This window comes from Phaethon aethereus (assembly GCF_964289735.1).
Source record: "Phaethon aethereus genome assembly, chromosome: 1".
NCBI lineage: Eukaryota > Metazoa > Chordata > Aves > Phaethontiformes > Phaethontidae > Phaethon > Phaethon aethereus.
This window is the reverse complement of record NC_138575.1, coordinates 136498747-136522938: the sequence shown is the minus strand read 5'-3', so window position 1 is coordinate 136522938 and position 24192 is coordinate 136498747. Positions and strand designations below refer to the sequence as shown.

General features: G+C 38.5%; 1 protein-coding gene across 1 annotated transcript in view; it reads left to right on the top strand.

Moving 5' to 3' along the window:
* The window catches only part of MOSPD2 (motile sperm domain containing 2), a 30936-nt gene extending 22151 nt beyond the window's left edge, over window positions 1-8785 (top strand). The window contains exons 9-13 of the mRNA XM_082011736.1: window positions 3336-3432; window positions 4228-4324; window positions 4981-5110; window positions 6894-6996; window positions 7492-8785. Coding sequence (XP_081867862.1) covers window positions 3336-3432; window positions 4228-4324; window positions 4981-5110; window positions 6894-6996; window positions 7492-7638 — 574 coding nt within the window. The 3' untranslated portion in view covers window positions 7639-8785. The remainder of the gene's footprint in view (window positions 1-3335; window positions 3433-4227; window positions 4325-4980; window positions 5111-6893; window positions 6997-7491) is intronic.
* The last annotated feature ends 15407 nt before the right edge of the window (window positions 8786-24192 follow it).

Sequence of the window (24192 nt, the reverse complement as noted above, 5' to 3'; positions counted from 1 at the left end):
AGCATTTCATGGTTTCATTTACATTGAGAAACTGTCATTGGCTTTATTTAAACCTGTGCTTATCTGTAAATGAGAGCAGTGGTTTGATACTGATTGCATTGGCTTAAGGAAAAACAATGTGTTTACTAAGAAAGCTTTCACTGTTACGTCTTGCTTGAATTCTTTTAATTTAAGATGGTATAGATGTCCACACTAGTAGTTTGCACCAGTTAAACTTACTTTCTGTGGAAAGTGCTCTGTATAAATGGCATATCTGCTCACAAGATTTTTGTCATCCAGGATGCTTACATCTTGCAGTTAATCTGCTTTTTATCATTAAACTACAGGAAAAAAAGATCAGTTACTCAATATCACTCATTCTTTTCACTGCCTTTCAGGTTAAGATGCTTGTTTAGAAATTGATTTAGATGTTTACTTTTATTTTCACTTCCAGTTTGCTTTTAGGTGAATGAAGAAAATATCTAATTTATAGGTAATTCCTTAGCTAGTTTTGTAAGTGCTGTACTGATGATTTAGTGTTGGAATGTATTTCAATAATGACATGCTCATTAACATCAAAAAATATTTTGTATTTTCCTGGTGTTGAAATGAAAATTATAGTTCTTTGTGCAAAAACCTCCTCTGTGTAGACTGAGTTTCCTGTATGATAGGACAAAGGTGTAAACTGTAGAACTGTGATTTTTTTTTTTAAAAGACTGTTTAAAATTTTCTGTCCCTCTGACAAAAGCAACCAACAACTAACAAACCAAAATCAACAAAACCCACAAGACACAACAACCAAAAGAAAGCCATTAAAGAAAAACAACACCCAAACCTGCCCCACAAAGTGTACCCTTTTTCTCTTAAAATATTTCAAGTTCTACCATTGAAACAGAAATGTTGGAGTCCATGTAAATTACATGAAAGACTAAACTTAGTCAAGTATGGAAGTGCTAATACTTGTAGTTTTGCTGTCATGGAAAATAAAATACTGATGTCTCCATTATCCTTGCTGTTTGTTTGGTTTTTGTTTTTTAAGTAAACTCTTGAGAATATGCACAGTTGTTGCTCTTACTAATAACTCTGTAGAAGCTAGGACCAGTTTTTATTTCCTTGGAATCTTTCTTAGGACACTGAACTGAAATTTTTTGAACTGATAATGTATAGTGCCACATATAACTAGTCACAGACACCTATCTCAGACTATAAGCTCTGCCAGTGTGATTAGCTGGTAGCCTTGCTGATAACCAGCATTGCCCTGTAAAGGGAGCAGCCTAGAGCCTGACTGGGAAGCTGAGGCAGAGCAGCTCTGACACCATGAAATTGCCAAGAACCAGCAGCCTTTCTGTGCCTCTCTGACTCTTGCAGCAGTGAGGCCTCCTTGGACCCTTTGCAGGGATATTTCTAACCTGTTGCTGCTTAGTACTTGTTGCCTCTGGTGTATGAGAAAAGCTGGGTTCTTGTGCTCTTCTGTTTCTCATCTTAGTAGTCACGCTCACTAGTCATCTGTCTCTTCCTGGTTTAGACTGTGATTGCATTTGAATGAAAGGCTGGTCTTTATTGGCCTTCCTCAATAAATGAATGTATTTGGTAAGACAAAAAGCAGCAGTTTACTTGCACTGTCTGGCAGGAGACTAGCTCATGTTGTGATGTATTTTGAGATGAGAATTTCTAGTATAAGCTGAAATGGTTACCCCACACACATCAGAGTAAAGAAAGTAGCGTTTCAGTAAAAATGAAAGAACTTGGGTGTTCATTTAAAATAAAACACTCTATCCTCCCAACAACTACAAACCACCCACCTCCAACACTGTGGAACTGGTTGATTTCACAGACAACAGGCATACAGCAGTAGCCCTCAAGCACCACCACCCCACCTTTTTTTTTTTTTTTTTTTCTTCATAGCCAGAGTTGTGGTGGTAGAACAAGAAAGATCAGGTTGTGGTGGAAAGTTCCTTTCCTTGAGCTTACTTTGTGGCTTGTTTTGATGCTAGTTAATGCTTTCCTGACTCATTTATGGTTCATCTTGTAATTGCTGTGACACTCAGCTGCAATAGTACAATATTAAGATAACCAATATAACTTTGGAACTACAATCCTTCTGTTCCTTACTGTTGTTGGTTACTTAAGTTGAGAATTGGGAACAGGAAAAAAAAAAAAAAAGGAAAAGGGGATACAGTTACCCTATTAATATGTTCTAAACCCATCAGTTTCTTCTTTTTTGCCCTGCTCAGCACACTTCCTTCCCCACCAAAAAGTAAAAATTTCTTGTCATGTGAGCTGTCTAAAACATAGGCACCCCCCTCCCCACCCCGGTCACCATTGGTCTCCTGTCACGGGTTTTCAGGCTTCCCCTACAGCACCAAGGATTTTTCTTCTCAGCTAATAGACTGGCTTGTTTCAGTGACGGGAGAAGGAAGGATTGATACTGTAAAAGGAGGTCTTTTGAGGAGAAGGTCAAACTAACATGGAATTAGCATTCTGAAAAGGGGAGAAGGGGAAAAAATGTAACACATTTTTTTGACAAAGGCTTTCTGTCAAAAGAATATGTGGTTCTGTGGCACTGTGTAGTATGGCAGTTCTTTGCATACTCATGTGACCTGTTGAAGGAAAAAAGTTTTTTCACGTGTTACTTGAGTTTCCTCTCAACTTGTAGTATATGAGCATGTCCTGCTTTTTACCTAGTAGTGTTTATTTGAATGCTTATTCCAAGATTAATTGTGTTAGTTTGATACGGTTTAAAAGATTTCATGCATGGCTCCCCTCATTGCACAAGAATAATAAAAACAAGCAATAACTTTATGCATGTGTCACCAGAAATATGTGAAGACTGACTCATAAGTACAAGTGAATTCAGCTGTAGTGGTTGAAATAATTGCCACTCACAGATATCTGCCTGTCCTCCTATGTCTGCATTATAGCCATTGGAAGGATAGATGTATAAGGTAGAAACTACTCTCTGTCTGTGACACCTTATACTCTTTAATTTTAATCTATGCAAATATTAATGATGCTTTCTTTTAACACACTGCTCTAAGATGCAGCAGCTGAAGTGACTGTACATATCTGTTGGCTATTCCTGCTCTTGCAGGTGGTCACGCTCTTCCAGATGGAAGAAGTCAAGGGCAGTAATCAGCTGATGCAGCTAGGTCCAGTTGTGGTCATGAGTCAACACTGAGCTTCACTACAAAACTTCTGCATTTTGTTTTCACAGCTTTTTGATGATAAACTGTTTATAGTTACTGTAGCTGCAGGGTTGAGAGTATTTTATTTTCCTGTAGGTGTGGTCAGGTTTTTTCTATGATATGTTGTAAAGATAATTTGAAGAAACTAATTCTTTTTAAATTTCTTATTAGCCCGGCAGAAGAACTGTATTTTGGATCCAAAGAAAGTGGAGAGAAAAAATGTTTGATAGTTCTCACAAATGTCACTAAAAACATAGTGGCTTTTAAGGTAAGTATTTTACGTGTGGCCTGATTTACTTTACTAAGTGTGTAACTTTTTCTTGTTTTGGCTAAGGAGGAAGAAGTACTGTTAAAACCACTTTTCAGTATATATTTTTTTTATCCCATTGTGATGTTTGAAGCAGATCAAAGAAATCTTCTGGATGAATTTATGCCTGTTATGTACTACCCTGTGTACTACCTACAGTCTAAAAAAGAGCTATGTTGATGGTTAGTTCTTTAGTGAGAGTCTAATACTTCCTGAAAAAGAAAGGCTTGAGCATTGAAAAGTCATATTTTTAGGAATTTTCTCCTTTTTAAATCTTGGCTGGGAACAAGTTAGTAATGGTCCAAAATGATGCAGCTCCATCTGCAAATGTCACTATCAAAGGAATGAATGCAGTTATGTTTGCTTCAGAAATGCTGAGTTGACTTACATTTTGATTTGGTTTTCAACCACATCTTTTGTGTTCTCTGCACATACAAGTAAGTGAAGTTTCCATACTTTCATATTAAAAATTTTAACAGTCCATAGATATTCTTGGCTCTTTCTAAATATGTATATGAGAAAAATAGCGTATGCCAGAAAAGAAAGGATAGAAGTGGTTGAGAGAGAGGAAAAAGTGAAATACCAGTGTCTGATTACTCCTACAAAATAAAGTATTTTAAAGGACTGTATGTTTTACCATGTCCTAATATTTAAGCTTTTGGGGATTTTAGTTGTTACAGAATGAGGGAGATTATGAAACAACCATAATTTGTGCGTGTGTTTACTATATGTTTGTTTGGTATTTCTTGTTTATAGGTGAGAACAACTGCTCCTGAAAAATACAGAGTTAAACCCAGTAACAGCAGCTGTGAACCTGGCACATCATTGGATATAATAGTTTCTCTTCATGGTGGTAAGTAAAATCTTACAATAGAATCTTTAAGAAGTCTGGACAAGTTTTATTAATGGGCTGATGCTCTAGATGCTAACCTCTGTATGTGCTTGCTGGGGTGTAAGACTGACTGACACCCATGCCTCCTTCACTGTTTTATGGGAGAGTTACTATTTGTAAAAAAAACAACGGATGTCAGGCAGCATTTGAGTAACTGCCCCTACTGATTTACTGCTCCACTTAGGCATAAGCAGCTGTTGTCTGCAGCCTATCCTGTTTCTTGTCTTAGAAAAAACAAAAGTCTCAGTGGCAGCTGTCTCACTTGTGCCCTGTTTCAGTGGGAGTTTATCTGCAGTAAATCAGTTTCCTAATGGGTTGCAAGGACAGGTGAATTTGCTGGAGAATGCATTCTTTACAAAATTCTGTGTCATCCTTGAATTGGTGAGATGAAACTAGTTCTGTTAAAATGAAACTGTAGAATTTTGGGAAAACTGTAATCAAAATTGTTGAGCTTAAGAGAATGATTTGGTTATTTTTATTTCTAGTAAGTCAGTGTCTGATGTCCTGCAATAAAAAAGCTCTCATTTTAAAACACTGTTGTTCAAAAATTTTTCTATATGCTTTGTAATACTGTCATTTTATCTAGCGCACTTTCACTTTTTTTTTTTTGAGGGCAGGTTTTGCAGCTTCTCTGCAGGATCGTTTCCTTATCATGGCAGCAGAAATGGACCAGTCTTCTGGAGCAGGTGTACCAGAACTGACTCAGTTTTGGAAAGAAGTCCCTAGGACCAAAGTGATGGAACATAGGTGAGCATATGGTTTTCTGTTGGCACAGTTTTTGGGGTTTTTTTTTTAGACATTATTATTTAGCTGATTTATAGTACTTGCTTGTCATAATCAGTGAAGGATTCTCCAAACCCTGTTGTGTTCTTACGTACTGAAGTATATTGCTGAGGCTCCTGCTCTGTTTTAACTGATGAGAGGTGCTTTTAACTCATAAAATGTCATGGTATTCTGCACAAGCTCTTCTTTTTATTGTTGTTGTTCTTTTTCTGATTAAGAGTTAAGTGGAAAAAATGTGAAGGGATGTAGCAATACACACGGGCAGTAGATTTTTTTTTTTTTTTCCAATAAGAATGTGCCACTTGAGTTTTCTAAAAAGCAAGAAAAGAAGGCGTATCAAATGCAAAGCTGTTTTCTAGACAATATTAAAAAACATTACTTTTCTGCTAGGGAGAATCACCGTTTTGTACAAAATTTCTGTAAAACCTATCACATACTCATATGTATGTTTTCTGTATTTAATAGTAAAAAAAAAAATACCACTATGAAAATACATTTCCCCATACACTCCTTTAAATATACCTGTTACTCTTCTCTGTCATCTGTTCACATCTATTTGTATCACTGTACATTTCTAGGAAAAGTTCATTGTAGTTCTCTTTCGTCTATAAGTCTTAGAGCCATGATATGGAGATGCTGTTTCATTTTAAAAGAAGGTAGTTTGATTGTATTTTTTGCTGTAGATTGTGCCTGGTTTTTGGGGAGTTCGGAGGGGTGAGTTGGGTTTTTTTGGAGCTGCCTTTGCCCCTTCACGGCCAAAATTAACATGGAAAAAGTATTTTTGAGACTTGATGCCTAAGTCTTGCTCTATCTTTTGCTTCAGATGCTTATCCTTTACTTCCCTATTAAACAAAATCTACATAATGTTAAGCTTCCTTGCATAAATGTTGCAGTTTTTTTAAGACAGACCTTGAAACAATAGGGGGAGGTTATTTGATTACATTAAATTTACCACCTGCAAAGTGTGCCATGTATGTATGTTACTGATGAATACAAACCTGACCTTTACTTTTAATTAAACCTAGGTTAAAGCAGTGGAGAACATAATTATTGTCTCTATAATATTATGTCTGGAAGTACTTTGTCTGAGGAATCTACTTAGATTTTATTACACTTATTTGTCCCTTTTTTTGGTTTTGTCTTGCCAGAAACATTTTAGCATTCCTCTTTCCTTAAAATAGAAAAATGCTGCAGCCTCAATTTAACCGTTTCTTTAGCAAATAAATTCATTCCCACTCTAATTGACTTGTATGTTATCAGAGGAGCTTCAGCTGTATTTTATAAATTGTGTAGGATTCCACTATCTTCAATCATGGCTTGAAATTCTTTTCTTGGATTTTCAACTGTGGAAGAGGTGGACTCTATGAAAAATGTTGTTGCTAAGGTTTAAAATCGAAAGAAAACGTTTAGATTTTGTTTGCTGTATAATAAATGTTGCATCTCTGGTAGTATTTGACTGAATAATCCAGTGCATCCTGTGCTATGAATCTGAAATGATGAAGATATATTTTAAATGAGCATGCAGATAATTTTGATCTTGCTTTCTATATCAAAAGCTGTCAAATGTAATTGGTGGACTGAGGAAGCCTTTTCAGACTATCATTGCAATAGTTGTTTAGAAAATTAATCAATCAGAACAGATGATAAAGCGCGTATAATAACTGTTAGCTGGACTGTTTACTATTAATTATACAATGTTACATTAAGTTTATGATTTTTGGTGTGTATTTTTCCCCCCCTTTCACAGGCTCAGGTGTCATGTCATAGAAAGTAGCAAGCCTTCTTCTCTGACATTAAAAGAGAATGCACTGAATATTCCAGCAAAAACCAATGAAGATTTACATATACAGGTAATGCTGAATATTTAACAAAATTATAAAATATGATAGAGATAAAAAGAATTTGTACTAAATCTCTTTGGAATTTTGTAAATTATACTATTTGAAAAACTCTGTAATTGAAAATAACTAAATCAGGGACACTTTTAATTTTTTTTTTTTTTTTTGAATGGTAATGGTTTAATAAGATACTCCTTTCAATGCAGTTTGGTCATTCCTCTTCCGTATATTACAGATCTGGGGTATCAGTGAGCCTCAGCGATATCTTTTGTTTCCTAGTGTAAAGATATCACCTGCTGGATACAGGCAATATGGCCTTTCCATAACTTAAGATTTGAAGCTCCTTTAGTGGAACAGATTCGTGAAGTATGTAGTGATAGAAAAGGTATCACTAAGAGAAATATTTCTTTTTCCCCCGGGCTTATAATTATTGGATAAATAGCTCTAAATTAACAAGTACTTTCATGTGCAGTAATTCTAATCTAATTAAACTATTTCTATTTTCAGCTAACTCGTTTACTGCAAAGTCATAAAAGACTTCAAGAGCAGATTGATCACTGCCTCTGGTTCCAGCAGTTGTCACTTGTTTTATCATTACTGTCAGTTACTGTTGTTGCCTTCTGCTTCTACCTGGCTTATACCCAGAGAAGCTGAGAAGAATTGTTGTGCACTGAATGTGCTGCCTATCATGGTTGGTTGGAGTGGAAGAGATTGCAGTGCTGCGCTAGGATTCTGGAACTGCCAAAATGAGGTTTGTGAGCCCACAACAACGAACAATGATGCAATTTGCTGAAAAAAAAAGAAAAAATGAATGACCAGCAAGGGAAATTACTGAAAGTTGAGACTTAGAACAGGGCATGAGGAAGATGTTAGAGCTAGGTCCTATTTTCACTGTACAACTCAATAATACTACTGAACTGGAAGGAGGAAGCCAAATACAGCATAATTTAAAACTGTTTAGAGTTTTTTTCCCTCTATTTAACTACTTTAAATACAATATTTCATTTCTTTTCATCATGTTCGTTCTTGCATTCTGAATTACTCCCATAGAAGGTACAAGTAGTCAACTCTGTATTCTAAAGGTTAGCCTCTTCATTCAGGAGGATTTACAGAAATTATGTAGTACAGGCAGATTTTTTACATAATCTGTGTACATGCACATATAAAGGAAAATATTTTTTGTTAGTAATTATTTTGGTAATTTAAGCTCATTGCTTTCATTGGTTAGATTCCTTATTTTTGTGCTTTTTCTGAATGCAAAATTACTGTAAATATTTCCTACCAAATAAAACATACACACCGCCATATTGACCAGGAATGTAACCGTTGTTTGATTCCAAAGATACTAATGAAATAATCATGATGAGAGACTATTCCTGTTCTTATTTTTTCTTTTTTTTTTTTTTTTTATAAACCACTCTTAGTCAAACTGTGGAAGGTGTGCAAGAGTTGAGTTACGATGACCCATTACTGGTTCATAAAAAGGCTAATAAATAGTCAGTGTAAGAACTTATTCTGAGATGTGCAATATGCTTAAATTACAGATGAATTTATGAAAAAAGCAAGTCAAGTGAGGAAGATTTAAATATTGTTGAAGGCAACGTAAAAGTGTTATATCTGCCATTTCTTAGAAACTGTTGTGGAAATGGTGTATAAAGCTAGTGAGAACTTACGCTAACGAGGTTTCTTTGTACTCATTGCTGTAAATATGTATATTAAAATGATAAACACCTAAAAGGAGACTGATGGTATCTTTCGTACATTTAAAATTTTCACTCTTGATGAGGTTTAAAAGTGTAATTTCTTTACTAGAATTTTTTGCTACAGATTGGCTTTGTAACAGATCATTTAGTTTTTTCTGCTGACTTCAATATACGAGAAGAGATTATTGAGGAAAAATAAAGGTCATACTCTGCTTCTGTCTTTTTGCTTACAGTATCTCTTCAGTGTGTTGAAGTGTCATTTCTAGGAAATAGAAAAGGGCAGTTTAAAGAAATGCATTAATAAACAGATTAACTAATAAAGCAGCAATATGATTACTGAAAAAATTACCATGTAAAAGCAAGTCTACAGAACTGTTTGGTGCACAGTATTCTGTCCTTTCTTACGTTATAAAATGCTTTACTGCCTACATTTTCTTAATTTTTCACTAATCTAATTTTTGTTCAGTTTCCTTCTCAGTATTTTGTTTTCTTAATGAGTTGGCAACTTATATTGTTCGCTGCTTACTTACTATGAAGCTGTTATTTAGGTTATTTCCATGTGCATGCAACTCAAATGCTTTGCTTCCAACAAAATGAGTTCTCTTGTTGAGAAAGGCAATGAAGTAATCTGTAACCTTAAGATAATAATAACCATGCTATTAAAATGCTGATTCCTTAGTTTGAGTGGATTGAATAGCACTTTACTGTAAAATTGCAAGAAATATATTCTTAGAGTCTTTGCCAATATGCATATTTTAATGTTTTGGTGCTTTCATATATTTTCAGTATTTTATTACTATGTTGGTATTTTCTTTGTATGATGAATCAGATGAACATCTTTTCTATTTTAATATGTTTTAGAAAAATGCAGTTACGAAATAAATACAAGAAAATATGTACTCTTGAATGTTTAGTCTTTTAAAAATAGCTGCGTCTCCTGAAGTTTTGGTTCTCTTGTTGGCGTGCAGATACTTAATGTGAAGGAGGGGTCAATATGGTAATGACCCATAGTCTCTTGCATAATAGAAGTTGTGATAGTACTTGTCAGACAAATGTAAAATAGATGATCATTAATTCCTAGGCAGAGTGCCTAACACAAAAACGTAGCACATGATACTGGCATGTAAACACTACTGTGTCACAAATAATGCAAATCCACACACTACAAATGTATCTATCTTGGTAAAACAAACTATTATTTAAACATCACACAGTAAATGGAAAAATACATATTAAAAAAAAAAGAAACAGCAAAGTAACAGTATTTTTTCGTACAAAAAAATTGACAGTAGTCTACTGTGTGTTTTTCTTCTGTGAGAACTTCATTGTTCTTACCATTACAAAACATATGGTGATCTATCAGTATTTTCCCAGTTTTCAGCTAGTAGTTTCAGGTCTGTTTGCCCAACCCTTGGAAACACACATTTGAGCCCAGTCCATTTTGGAAGGTTTTGTGTCTAATAAACACTACAGTTACAGGGTGCACAGCAGTAACATGATACGATACCCAGAACTGAGAGAATAGTCAAAAGATTGTTTTCAAATTTTTTATTTTTATTTTTTCACAGAACATGAAACTCAGTTTATAAAGCTGGGCCACTTTAGAACTTAGATGATTTACAAAATAGGATTGATTACATGAACTATCAAGATACAAGATTTAATTTTCCTTTCCACCATTGTAGATCAGCAGTTAATCTTGGCTTTTACAGACAATTAAGAGACAGCAATGAATGTAATCCTAAAAATTATCAATTTGTGCTCCAAAAGAGTACATACTCTTTTCCTAGCAAGAAATTTTGGTGCCTTGTTCTTGGATTCTTTTTTTTACTTTATTAAGTAAAAGATTAAAGACTTCATAGATAGTGCTTTGTTTATCATCTCATCTCTACTTCCAGAGTCTCACTATAGGATGGCTCTGAACCATAGGAATAAGTGGTGTTCCAGTGACACCATTCACACATCCACACTGTTGTTCATCCTGAAGTTATTTACAGTGATTTAATGTTACAGTGTATTTGAATGCTCAAAGAAGTATCAAAAGTCTGTTTTACACTGGAAGTAGTTGTTTTTTAACAGTGAAAACAGGAATTTTTGCATAAGGACACAGTCACATTGAGGTTTTTTAATTAGATGCAAAAAATAAGTAACTTAAGGAAACAACACATTGGAGTAGGCTCATTTGGGGGAAAAAAATCTTGATTATAATATTATAGACACAGACAAGCATAATGTATTTTAGACATTTTGTAAAAAAAGGGGGAGGGGGAGGGACAGCAGCGCCAGGAACAGAGTTTTTAATTGCCTTTCCCTGATGAACTGATTTATTTCTGTCTGCATTCAAGTTCTCTCAAACATTTGTCCCTCTTTCCAGATGTTAGTTTATATGGCTTTTGTTGACTGCATGGGGTTTTGTAGAGAGCATTTTAAGTCACTGCACTGTCTTGGGGATCCTCGTACTTTCTGTGTAGTTGGACTGGCAGCGTAAGAGTGTGAATGCTGTTCTGTTAATAAAGGACAGTGTTAGTTCTTTTTCTATGGCTTTACTATGAAAGTGGACATTCAGTCAGAATAATAGAACAAATTTGATAATTGGCTGAACAACAGTGTACTGCAAAACACATCACAGGTCGCTGTAAGAATTCACTGGTTTAGATCTTGTAGTAAGTAGTTCCATAGGGTATTTTGTCCGAGACACAAAGACATCTGCATTTACAGTATATGTATTAGTTTAGGAAGAGCTGATCTGTTCTAATTAGCCAGGAAAAGCAGGTTGAGTGCTCTTTCCTGAGGTTAAAGACTACATCTTAAGGCAGTTTCTGAAGTGCGTGGCTTATTGTTCCCTCTTTCCTGGAAGATGGCTCATTGAGGAATTACTGACTTGGTATTATGACATTTGCTACATGTACCTCATGTATGTGTTAACACAGGTAAGTAATTGTATGTTAATGATTCAAATTAACAATGCTTTTCAGTATGCCTATAATCTTGGGCACACTTCAGCGTCAGCAGGTCTTGGTTGTGTGTTTCCTGCAGCTGGTGAGAAGCGTAACCTCCCGTTGCCAGTGTTCTCAGTCATTTCAGTCCCACTTTTCAATTCGGACCTCGCTGTTCTTGCTTTTGCCACTTCTATAGTGAAAGTCTACATAGACCCAACTTGAAAAATAAAGCACAAAAAATCCAGCGCTGTAGAAGCGTGGCAGTGGTGAGAGGATTTCCCTCTTTGCAGAGGAGATGAGTGACGTTCCATGTGCCGGCCTTGGCTGAGACTGATTTAGGTAGTTTCCTAGTAGATCTGTTCAAGTGCTGCTTTGCCACTTCTGAGTAGAAGTACTGAAATCCCCAAGTTGTATGAGCAAAGAGTAAGCAGCTTGCCAGATTTTTACCAGCAGGTATCTCTGCTCCTGGTTCGCTTCATTCACAAGGCTGGTGCCTCAGCCTACCTACTGGGGCTGCTCTGTCACCTCTGTTTTCCTAAACACTGAAAGAAGCATGGGGCTAACAGCTGAAGGGTGTTAAATTATTGCTGTATGATTGTAACTAAGCACTTGTTGTTTTAGATTGCAGTAGGCAATTCATTCTGATGGTATTGCTGAAGTTAATAATGAAATCCAAACATAAAGCTCTTTAGGAGAAAAAAAAAAAACCCACAAACTAAAACAAACTATTTATCAGTTGCCAGTCATTGTAGTCTTCACCATAGTCCCAAGTATAGCAATAGCCCACCCAAAGGACTGCTACGTTCTTCCTATGTCAGTTCAAGGTCTCCTGATTTGTAGTAATACTCCCTCTGTTGTATTAATTCTCTTCATATCAGTTGTGCTGTATTGGATTTGCTTGAAATGTAGGAAAACTTGAATATGGAAAAAATGTCTGTAGCTTCTGTTTATTTATCTCTCTTTTTCTTTGGTCGGCAGTAGAATGTATTCGTTATTTTACTGTCACTTGGGAGTTTTTCCCACAATGTTTTAGGAAGTTTTTGCTTCCTGTTAAAAATATCTTGTTAAAAGGGTGGTAAAATACGTGTTTTGTTCATCTTGATTAGCCCATGAGATACACCAACACTTCATGGTGATTCAGCTGGCAAGAAGCAGTGATTTCCTTGAAAGTATTCAAGGAATTTTTTTATATTTTTCAAAAAAATTGTCACTGTGCCTCTTTTTTTTTAGCCTTATCAGATCTTGCTCCTGAAATAAGTACATCCACACAAACTTACTTGGCTGAGGAGCAAAAGACTTGGCCTATTAGAACTTACCAGAAGGAACAGATAGTTGAATACGTACTTGCTGTTACATACCCAACTGCAAGTAACAGGTTACAGCTACTCATGTTATTCCATTACATACGTGTGTACTGTGAAGTTGCCACACAATAAACTAGCATTGCTGCTGGATGAGAAAATAGGTGGTAAAGATTCGTCCTACATACCAGTTTTATCCAGGCAGGCAGGAGTGCAAGTGGAGCAATGCTACATAATGATGTGCTCTTCCCACAGCATGCTAAGTGGTCCCTCTAAAGCAAGCGTTCCCCTAATTTCGGGCCCAGGAGAGGGGAAAAAAGCAATCTTGATAGGTTTGTGTTCAGAGCCAATGTGGTTTCCTTAGATTTGCAAAGAAATGGTTCAGACATGAGAACTCAAATCCAAGTCCCCAGTGTCAGTCCCACAATGACCATCCCATTCTGTGTTTGTGATTAAATCTGAATTAATGTATCCTTTGGGTGATGATGATGTAGTCTAACAAATCCTGTGTGGTGTTTAATTATTCAAAATTACAACTTTCTTGTATTTCCTCTGCCCTGTATCTCTTAAAATCATTGCCAGTTTCATTTTTGACAGCTTGGAGCTATATCTGAACACCTGCTCTTCAAGCCCCAGGGAAAATGTCAGAAATGAGGAACATCATTTAAATAAATATAGATGACAACAGTAGTGGCAAAAAGAAGCATAAACAGAATTTTTTAAGCTTTTATGTTCTAGAATGCTACAACTGATAAATTGCTGAAAGTAAAAGCGAATCTGGGAAAACACCACAGATGCTTCATTAATCTGGTGCAGCTGACATTTACAGAGTGATGCTTAACCTACTGGCATCTGAATTACCATAATCCCCATGCCCTGGAGTGCATTTTCCTGTTCATGAGTAGAATTTACCATATTTTCCTTTTCCTTTTTCTTACGATTTTTGTTTTTGCAATTTAAACTTGCAGCTGATGGTGATGACTCACAAAAAGATTTTGTAGTGCTTTTTAAAGGAAAAAGTATTTTATTCTTCAGTTCACAGTTTAATGGGCATTGTTCTGCAAAAAGGATGTATGAACAGTCCAGTCTGGAATTTGGTGGGAAGCCTCAGAAAAGCAATGCTCATCCATTGCAATTTTTAAATACTCCTCAACAAATGTGTGTTGATGTATATGTAATCCCAGATGTTGCTTGTGACTGATATCATGCTTCTTCCTACCCCTCATACTGGATGCGTGTTGGAGCTTGGAGTAGGTGTTAAGTCATTTATTTCTAGCCCATACTGAAAGTACACTCCAATATTCCTATGCTGGCTGTCCTGTACTGGTATATGGATGGGGAATATGGGGAACTGGTACAGCTACTCTGTTCTGAGAGTCTTCAGAGGGAGCATCTGTTTACTCCAGCAAGTTTCCAAATTGAGGAGAAATTGCAAATGCATCAGAGGAAGAGGGTCTAATTATTTTCAGTACTTTGGGAACGTGCACCTCCTTGAAACCTTGAGAAGTATTACATGATATAAAAGGTGAGGTAGTCAGGGAAGGAAGGAGCTGTATCTTGGTTTTGTCTACCCTAAGCTGCACATTGGAAAAACAAGGGAGACAAGTAGATTTTGTGCTCCACCCGTTTTCAATGAGATTTAACTGCCATTAACCATATCACTTTGGAAATACATTTGAAGTCCCTTAGTCACATAGATGCCATCTTATAGCAGTCTGGCCCAACGGATGATAAAGTTTGCAGATACGGAACATTAAAACACAGGAATACACCTCTTTTTTAAAAATTCTTCTTGGAATTATTTACTGTAATTGAAAATACAGTGTTATTTTTGTTAATGCCTGGAAAACTCAAGAATGTGCAGAAAAGCCACCCCATTTTTGCAGGATATTCACAGGCAAGAATCAGAGAATAGCTCGAGTTGGAAGGGACCTGTAAGGATCATTGAATCCAGCTCCCTACTCCTTGCAGGATTATCTAAAACTAAACCATGACTAGGAGTGTCATCCAGACTCTCCTTGAACTCCAATGGGCTTGGTGCCATGACCGGTTCCCTGGGGAGCCTGTTCTAGGGACCAAAATGAACTTGCTCCTTCTGTAATGTCTCTTCAACTTTGTCCCTGTTTGTCTTCAGTACTATCCTTGTAGTATTTGAGCACTTTACTGTCTTTCTGTATATTTATCATAAAAGAAGTCCTGTAAAATAGGTTGGTCCTATTGCCATTAAACCCAGGTCCAAAACGATCACATTTGTGACACCGGCTATTATGACCGTGATCTGTTTAAGACCAAAAGAGACCAAAAGAAAACAAAAAAAGTGATGTGGAATTATGCATCAAAACAGTTTTCCACCTTTTAGACCAGGCAGATTTACTTAGTTTGATCTACTCATGGATCAAAATAGAGCTGGGACAAATTGGTAGAGAAGATAGAAGCTTTCCTCTGTGTAATAAAAAAAATGAACATTTATAACTCAGAAGTAGTTCCTCTCTTTGCACGTCATCTTGGATGTATCGGAGAGGATAACAAAGCCAGTGCTGTGCAACATGGCATGCGATGTCTTCTCATGTGCTTCTGTGCTCTACCAAAGTGAGTAACTGTTGTGTAGCACTGAGAAACTACAGTACGTGGCATGACACGGGCTGCTTTTCAGGTGATATTCACGTGTTTTGGCATATGTTGCAGGGTTTGACTTTTTTATATCAGTGACAGCAAAAACTTTTCAGCGATCACTTGTCATGGTGTTGAAACAAGGATATTTGCTGTACGTATGACTCAGATGGCAAGAGCAATGCGAGGTTGCACACAATTAAAAAGCGCTTCATTATTTTGTGGCATGCTTTACTTATACTTTAAAGAACTTTCCAAATGAGTTACTTTGCAGTTTGCATGCAATGTAACACATGCTAAAATTTTTGTTTATATCTTGTATAGTATTTCCGAAGTATTTTAAGAAATAGAGTTCAAGTCTTCAAGAACATTTTAAAAGGTTGAATTTTACGTCAATGTTGCAAAGGAATGTTAACAGCAGGTAAGTTTTTCAAAGCAAATACATAATTCCTGCTAACACTCCAATATGGATGACTCTTGTAGAGGGCTAATAAATTCAGTTAATTAAGGTGTTAGGATTTTGAGAACCCTTACAGTTACAAAAGAAGGAGAGGTTTTAACGTGTCAATACACATAATACCAACTTTGCTGCAAAAATGCACATTCCAGCATCTCTTTTGAACAATAAGTGGGATGAAGAAAAAACAATAGAAGGGATTAACGTAGACAAAGCATCAATTCCGTCTCTAAGTGCTCTATAAAAGGCAGAATCCTTAGGACTCTGTAGGCTCTTCTCTAAAAGAAGGGTAAGGGAAAGAATTTTTTCAAGCTCTGCTACTGTTGTTTTTAACTGAACTGCATAAATATAGGACAATTTACATCATTTTCACATGCTCTTATTGCTTTGTCATAGCGGCGTGCTTGTGACTCTCAGAGCGTGCAAGGATTCTTGCCTTACAGCTCATACTGCTGGGGAAGGGAGGACCTTGCAACATCTATTTTCTGGGCGGTATATAATTTAGCAGTAGAAATGTGGAATTGGAAAATGATATAATCAAAACTCTTCCAAGCAAGCTGGTGCAAAGAAAGACAGCAGTGAGTCAGATGGGAGTAAGGACAAGATATTTTTTCCCCTCCCATTTGGGCTTGATCATCCCCACTTTATTTTCCAGGTCTGATTTCCAAATCTCAACATCCAGGTTGTACCCAATCATATACTGACCCATCAGCACAGAAGAAACACACAAGGTTTGTAGCAGGACTGTCCTGTCCACAGCGTAAAGTGCAATCTTCTGCTTTGTCAGCAGACCTGGGCGTTTCAAAAAAATATCTGGCTAAAGTGAAGCCTTCCAGTTTGCTATTGCTAGTTGATCATGTATCAATCCCCAACAAATCTATTCTCAGTCCTCAACTCCCCATCACTCTAGGACGTATTGCAGATCAACACCATTTTGAATTTTGCAAGCAGAATTAAGAATATTAGACCAAATGGTCTTATATGTGTTGGTGACTTAATATCCACAACTTCATCGCCACTCTTTGAATGGTGGCCAGATTTGTCTTCCACACACGGCGGTGCCCAGTGTTGTGGTTCAGGTCATCTTAACTTCTCTTTTTAATTGCATCTGAACTTGGAAAGAATAAAGGAAAAATGCAGTCAGTTCCCAGATGGTTGAGATGCTATCTCTTGGGTGAAACCCTTATGGGTAGGTTACAATGCACTCTCCCAGAAGGCAGCCAGTTTCCAAGATTTCTTCTTGAAGTGTTCCCACCGCCAAAATTCATGGAGCTGTACATCTGCTTACCAAAGCATCTGTTTCTTTGGTAGAGTTTTCTAGCTCTGAGTCATGCTTTAGCAGAACGGGATTGCAGTCTTTGCTAAGGAAGTGTTCTTGTCTTTTGCATTAGGTCACTGCTTAGGAATCATCAGGAATGGGAGAGGTGCACAGATAAGCTTCTGAAGAAAACAAAATGCTTGCTCCATTTGTAATACCAGACTCTTTAGGACAGGTGTTTGAAATATGCCTACGTGCATCCTCCGTCCTGAGGGCAGGCTGCAGGCAGCTGGCTGGAGGAATGAACCTTTTCCCTCCTTGCGCTTTGAAACGGTGCGGGAGGGGGATGTCGGGGCACTCAGGTTTGAATACCTTCCCTGTGACAGCACTGTACGTTCTTTCTCCTGTAAGGAAGCACAGATATTAAGTGAAATTATGTAGTAATTGCAAACGAAACATGATTCCGTTTCCTATTTGTTATCACTTCCATCAGCACAGCAGCCGTTCTAGATGCTTGCAACTGTATGTTCTTTGATGACTTTCTTGCAAGTCTTCCAACCTCATCCACTCCGGTCAGTGCTTTGGTTTATGTTGCTGCAGCTACTTCTCAGCTTGAGGTAGTGGCTGCTTTACTCACAAGCTCCATTTTTTACCTGGCCCAGAACACGGAGACAGCTGGTATCCAGGCACCCACAAAACCAAACGCAGCTAAGATGGCTGCTTTTCGAGCTGGCACCAGAGGCAGTCTGGCAGCATAGGAATTTTTTTCTCCAAACCAGTGTTGTGCTGGCCATCTTGTATTTTGTGTTAAGTCCATCAGTCCTGCTTCTAATTGTACCAGCACTACTCCAACTGGCTGTTGCGCTTGTGTGTGTTGGGCTTTGACAGTGGATCTGCAACCTGGGACTAAACTGTGAAACATAAATTTAAACAATGAAAAAAAAATATTTCTCATATAGTAGCAATGACTGATGGACACGTGCTAAGCCAAAAAATGGTTCCTCCTTCCAGGGGAAAAAAAAAAAAAAAAAAAAATTGTTCAAACAGATGTCTTCCAGACCTTGGGAGAAAAGGAGGCCCAAAACATATTCAGAGCAGCTTTGCCTGAATTTTGCAGTCTATAACCAACATGGAGTTACAAATTCCTTGTTTCAAAGAGTTTGAAACCAACCAGCTTTCACCATGGCCTTGAAGGGGATGGTCTGCTCAGCCCCCAGAGTGCCCAAGCCACCCTCCTGCATGGCTGCAGATCCGATAAGTCCCTGCACACCTAATTGAAGAAACAGATTAAAATATCTGTGATGGATTGTAATCTTGCTTTCACCAGCTTATTTTGAGCATGTTTTGTAAAATTTGTTTTGGTTTTAAAAAAAAAAGTGTAGCCAAGAGGTGGACTAGCCTGCTGATGCTGGATTGCTTGACTGCTGTTCACTGGGGCAGATGGTAGCCTCCAGAGAGATGGTGCCACCCTGAGAGCAGCAGTGTGTGTGCCACAGGGGTCTTCTGGGCTGCAAAAGGGGACAGGTATGAAGGGAGAGGAGCAGGAACCAGAGACTGGAGAGACCCGGGGAGAGGAATGAAACAACACAGCTGGGAGGCAGGAAGGAGACTTTCCTTTGTTTGATGGGATGCAAAGAAAACCACGAAAAAGTTGCTCCAGTGAGAGACAGACTGGAGGAAAGGACCTGGCCTGCAAGCCAGTGACTCGGGGAAAGGAGTCATTGATGAACCTTTTGTTTTCATCTGTCTCACCTAAAACCTCTTCCTCTCCTGTTGATGGTATAACAAACCAATAGAGACTGAAAATCCTGAAAACATTGGTTCTTGGTATAGTGACCGTATGGAGAAGACATACATAGATTTGTGCCAAAGCTCTGGGTGATATGGTATTCAGTCACGACCTGCAAGATGAGTTAAGCACGGTGCAAGAGAGACTCCGATTGTCCTTCAAGTCTACAGGTATTTTTCCAAGTACCGTTTTGCCTGCATATGTGAAATTTGTGTTTGAAAGCTACCCGTTAGCAGATGCGCAAGCTTGGCCTCTGCTTATCAAAGACCATGCGCAGGGAGTACGCGTCACGTGTTTGATGGCCTCGTGCAGGGCTGAGACAGAAGCCTCCAGACTCGCACAAGTGGGGCACAGGAGTGACAGACACCTTCTTATATTTGCTGTGTGCAAGCATAAAGTGGCTTTGCTGTCCTTCTGGAGCAAATGAAACACCCTCCAGGAAGCAGCAGTCACAAAAAAAAAACGTGGAAATTGCTTTGGTAGCCAAATCGAAAATTGCTTTGAACCATGCTGTGAAAATGTTGCCTTGACTAGCAAAGTCACCCATAAGTCATGTCTATGTAATGATGGGCAGGTGTACATGTGAATGCCCTTGCAGGAAGATTTGGCAGCTCTCAAAGCAAAATACAGGTTAGGGGTTTTCAACCAGGTTCATAAATGCAAGGATCTTTCCTGCCAAGCTGTCTGGGCCAGTGGGCAGGACACCTGGCTTATGATGCTCTGAAAACACACCTGGCTTACCCAGAGGGATAGCTGCTCTCGTAACTGTCTCCCAACAAATTTCAGTCTGGAAGTGCAATGATGCTTCAAATACAGCTCTGTCATGCCAGGAAAAATGGCCTTCATACATTTATAACACTGGGCAGTTTTTAGGCTGAATAGTAAATTGATCCTCAAGAGAAGTAAAGGGAAAAATAGGGGAATATTTAGTGATCAAATTGCCAGTTTTGTCAGTATTTCCCTGACATCAACAAAGAGACTGACTAGATACAAAACATGTTTGTAGAGGACTGCAATTTTAGTTGCAATGTATCAGCTAAAGAAAATAAGTCATCCAAAAACTGTAAGTACTGCAAATTGGATTGACGCTGGAGCCTTCTACCTATCCCAGCTAAAAAGAAAATAGTAGTAACCAGTAGCAACTACCAGAGCTGGCTGTGCCTATACTGATGCTATTCACATCCAGCTACTGATATGAATGCGAGCTTACAGTTTTAAAATAAATGAAAACAACGCACAAAAAAGCCTTACATGTTGGAAAGAGAATATGCCTGAAACTGATGCTCTTCTTTACTTACTTGGTGCCAAAAAGTGATCTCAACCATCTTCTTTCAACTGATGACCAAAACGGTAAGCAAAATATATTTAAAGTTTTTTATTCTACATTAGAATATTAGGTTAAATATTTTTAAGTTAAAATTTGTTGAGCAAAATTTCTAAATGGGTGCATTTCTCCTCCAGGAAATGTACAGAGTTCTGCAACATACAATACAATACAACAACAACATACAGTGAGTTGCAAACTCTCTGTCTAGAGACATACCTCTTCAGGGTAGGGATCTATATTTTCTTTGAGGCTAGGGATATATTGTGCTGTTACTTATGGTAGGGTTTCCTTTCAGAACGTATCTGAAATCTCATAGCACACTCTGACAGAAGCTGTGGGAGAAACTAATAGAAAATTCCCAATATAGTTTGCTACATAGTGCTGGAGGATAATGGAGTCAAAATATTATTGAGTTAGAGGAAATATTTGATCGATATAAGTCAGTACGTTGCTAGGATTTAGACCTGGAGGGTAAAGGTGATACTCCAGGAGTTTTTGAGAGATGGAAAATAATTTTAGGTTATTGACTATAAAGGATTTAAGTTGTCTAGAAGCTAAAACAAAAAACCCTAAGCACCTCTATCACATGGCTCTCACTGAAGGGACACTTGGTGATGCTGAAGCAACGGGCTGGCACACGCGCTGCAGGCTACCAAGGAGGACAAGGGCGAATGGTGATGGTTGCGTCTTTGCTGGCCTTGTCTGTAGCTCAGGAGGCAGAAGGCAGTGTGGAACAAGGAGCCCAGCAGAAACCTGACAGGGGTTTGCCTGCAATTTTTCTTCTAATAGTTCTGTGTCACACTTATGTAAATTGTACTGTAATTGCTAATCTTCAAGCACTGAGGGTGATCAAACATATCAGCTTAAAAATACCAGACTGACATTACAAGGAAGTGATTTACCCTGCCTCGGTGTGCTGGTGCCTGTTGGAAGAAGGGATCTGTTCCAGACCGTTATGTCGCATCTAACATCGCTGCAGTAGTGAAAAGCAGCAATTTTCCTAAATCCATGCTGAAACTAATCTGAACTGTCCTATCATATCTGCTCTGCAACCTGATTGTAAAGGAAAAACAAACAAAAAAATACTTCACTCTTAATAAAACTAAAAAGACAAGATTGAGCTCTACAGATATTGTATCTTAGAAACATCATATGTAGATATTGCATATAACAGCCATTTTATTACCACAGAAGAGAAAATATTTTTGCAGGTGATGAAGTTTTCAAGCAGTGAAGTACAACCTCCCAGTTTTATTGCTCCTCAGGTCCCCTTCCTACAAGCTTGGTAAACGACTGCGACTACACTTGCACGTACACTAGTAATATAATGATGTCTAGCGGTCTGTCAGCACAAATCAGAGATTTCTTGGCTGTGGATAAGCACTATTCATAATTTATAACAATTGTGATGCTCCTCAGTGCAGACCTGCTTATTCTTCAGTGTGAGACTGAGAACTCTGGCACGATGGAAGAGCTGTTGGGTGTCCCATTGCTCAGCGCTCTGACCACAGGCCCCGACATGTTTGAAGAACAGGGAAAATCTCTTGAAGACATGACAGCCAGTAGTATTATTTAACTTGATTGATCTAGATTAGACAGATGGGATTTGCACAGATGGGATACCCATCATCATTGGCAAAAATGACTCAGTTGCTTTGCTGGAAGTGTTTTAAACCCAAAACAGAGCAGTACTCTTGCAATCACAGAATCACAGAATCACGGAATGGTAGGGGTTGGAAGACACCCCTGAAGATCATCTGGTCCAACCCCCCTGCCAAGGCAAGATCACCGAGGGCAGGTTGCACAGGAGCACGTCCAGTCACGTTTTACCAGAGAAGGAGACTCCACAACCTCTCTGGGCAGCCTGTTCCAGGGCTCCGTCACCCTCACAGGAAAGAAGTTTTTCCTCATGTTGAGGTGGAACTTCCTGTGCTGCAGTTTATGCCCATTGCCCCTCGTCCTGTCACTGGGCACTACTGAAAAGAGGCTGGCTCCATCCTCCTGACAACCACAATATCCACCAGGAGACTCCTTGTGCCAAGCAAGTGAGTTTCACAGATGTTTTAAATACCACTCTCTGCTGTATCAACAAAGTCTGTGTGAAGGCAATTCATTTCAGAGGGATTTGTAAAAATGACAAGCTGGGGAAGAGAATGCTCCTTTGCAACGCTTGTTGACTGTCAAAGAAAAAGGCTCTTAGAAACTTTAGAAACTAAGAAAACCAGTGCTAAAGTTTCTGATGGAGAGTGAATGCATGGAAAGCTGCAAGCTGCTTGAAGATGAAGAGTAGATAAGCAAGCTGGCTTTCATCACAGATATTTGTTTTTCCTTTGTGAGCTCAGTATGAGTCTCCAAGGGAAAGATTGCCTTTTGCCGTGCTGTGTAAGGTACTTTCTTCTCTTGTGAAAAACATGCAGACTTCCACATAGCAATATAAAACACTTCCTTTTCTAAAAACAGATAATGACAGGAGGCATAAACTGTAGGAAATGAAACGTCTTCTCTCTTAATTCATGTAGATCCAAGCCTGAAGACTTTGAGGCAGAAAAGAACAGTTTCTGTTCGCTGCCTCAGATGCTGATGCTGACAAGCACAGGATGCTGGGATGGAGGGGCCACCCGTCAGCCAGCGTGGCCACCCCTGAGAGCTTGGGTTACAACGTCAGGAGTAAGTATGTGCAGGTTTTACTGTACGGAAAGCTGGCCCACCAGCAAAGGCACTGGTCTTCGGTCTACAGAGACCAAATTAAAGTCCATCCTCCACTGCAGAGGGCCTGCAGTTCCCCTGGCCTTTCCGTGCATCTGCTCGGAGGGGAGACTAGTAATTCCCTATTGCAGGAGCCGGGGGCATCAATATCTAAGGACTGAGCTACCACTCATGGGCTGTGCTAAAGGGCTTACCGTGCCTCCTTGGGATCGCTGAGCCACACAAATCTGGCTGTGAATAAGCAAGTCAGAATAAATGCCCTACGTGGGGGCTGCACACAAGCAGAGCGTGGACCCTGCTGGTCCTTGTGCCATGGAGACACAAGGGCGGCAGCGGAGGAAGCGCAGGGGCAATGGAGATTCCCCTCCCTCCCGGTGTGTTGTGTTGTGTGGCGGCTTTTATCCTCTGTGCCACAGAGTCAGCCCCACGGAAAGCATCTCCTGGGTGTTTTTGTGCTATTTCAGCTTTTTGGAACGCAACATGTCCTTACCCATAGTCTCCTTTTTTCTTCCTGAGAGAAGATTATTAGGATTTCTTAAGCAACTGCTCAACTTAACTTCTTGCTTTCTCTCTTCACGGTGATGTACACATGTATATAGGTTTTATACCTGACTAAAACATCCATAAAAGCAAACCTTGCAAGCAACACAATTGGTATCTGTAGGTATCTATCTCCACTTAGGATGAAGTTAGAACCAGGTATTGTTTGCCTGTGTAAGTGAAGTATTTGAGACTATCAATCAACATTATTTTAGGAGGTGCTAGAGAGCACGGACCTTTAAGATTCAGAGAGGAGAAGCTGAGGGTAAAATGCCCAGATGTGGTATCTTGCCCACGCAAGACAGCTTTGCAGTCAGTTAATTTCCATATTTTAACAGGGGTAGAAATAGCATGATTTGTTTTCTTCACTATATTATTATAATTATTATTATATATATTATTATAATTATTATATATATTATTTATTTGCATGACTCTTGGCCATAATGTTGCGTCTCTGCAGAACGTGACAAGGCCCATGATGGTATTACCTGGAGTTTTGCTGCTGGAGAATTTGGGTTTACTCAGGTGAAGGAAGTCGTGTATCATCAACAAACTTCAGTTGATTAAAAGCAAAA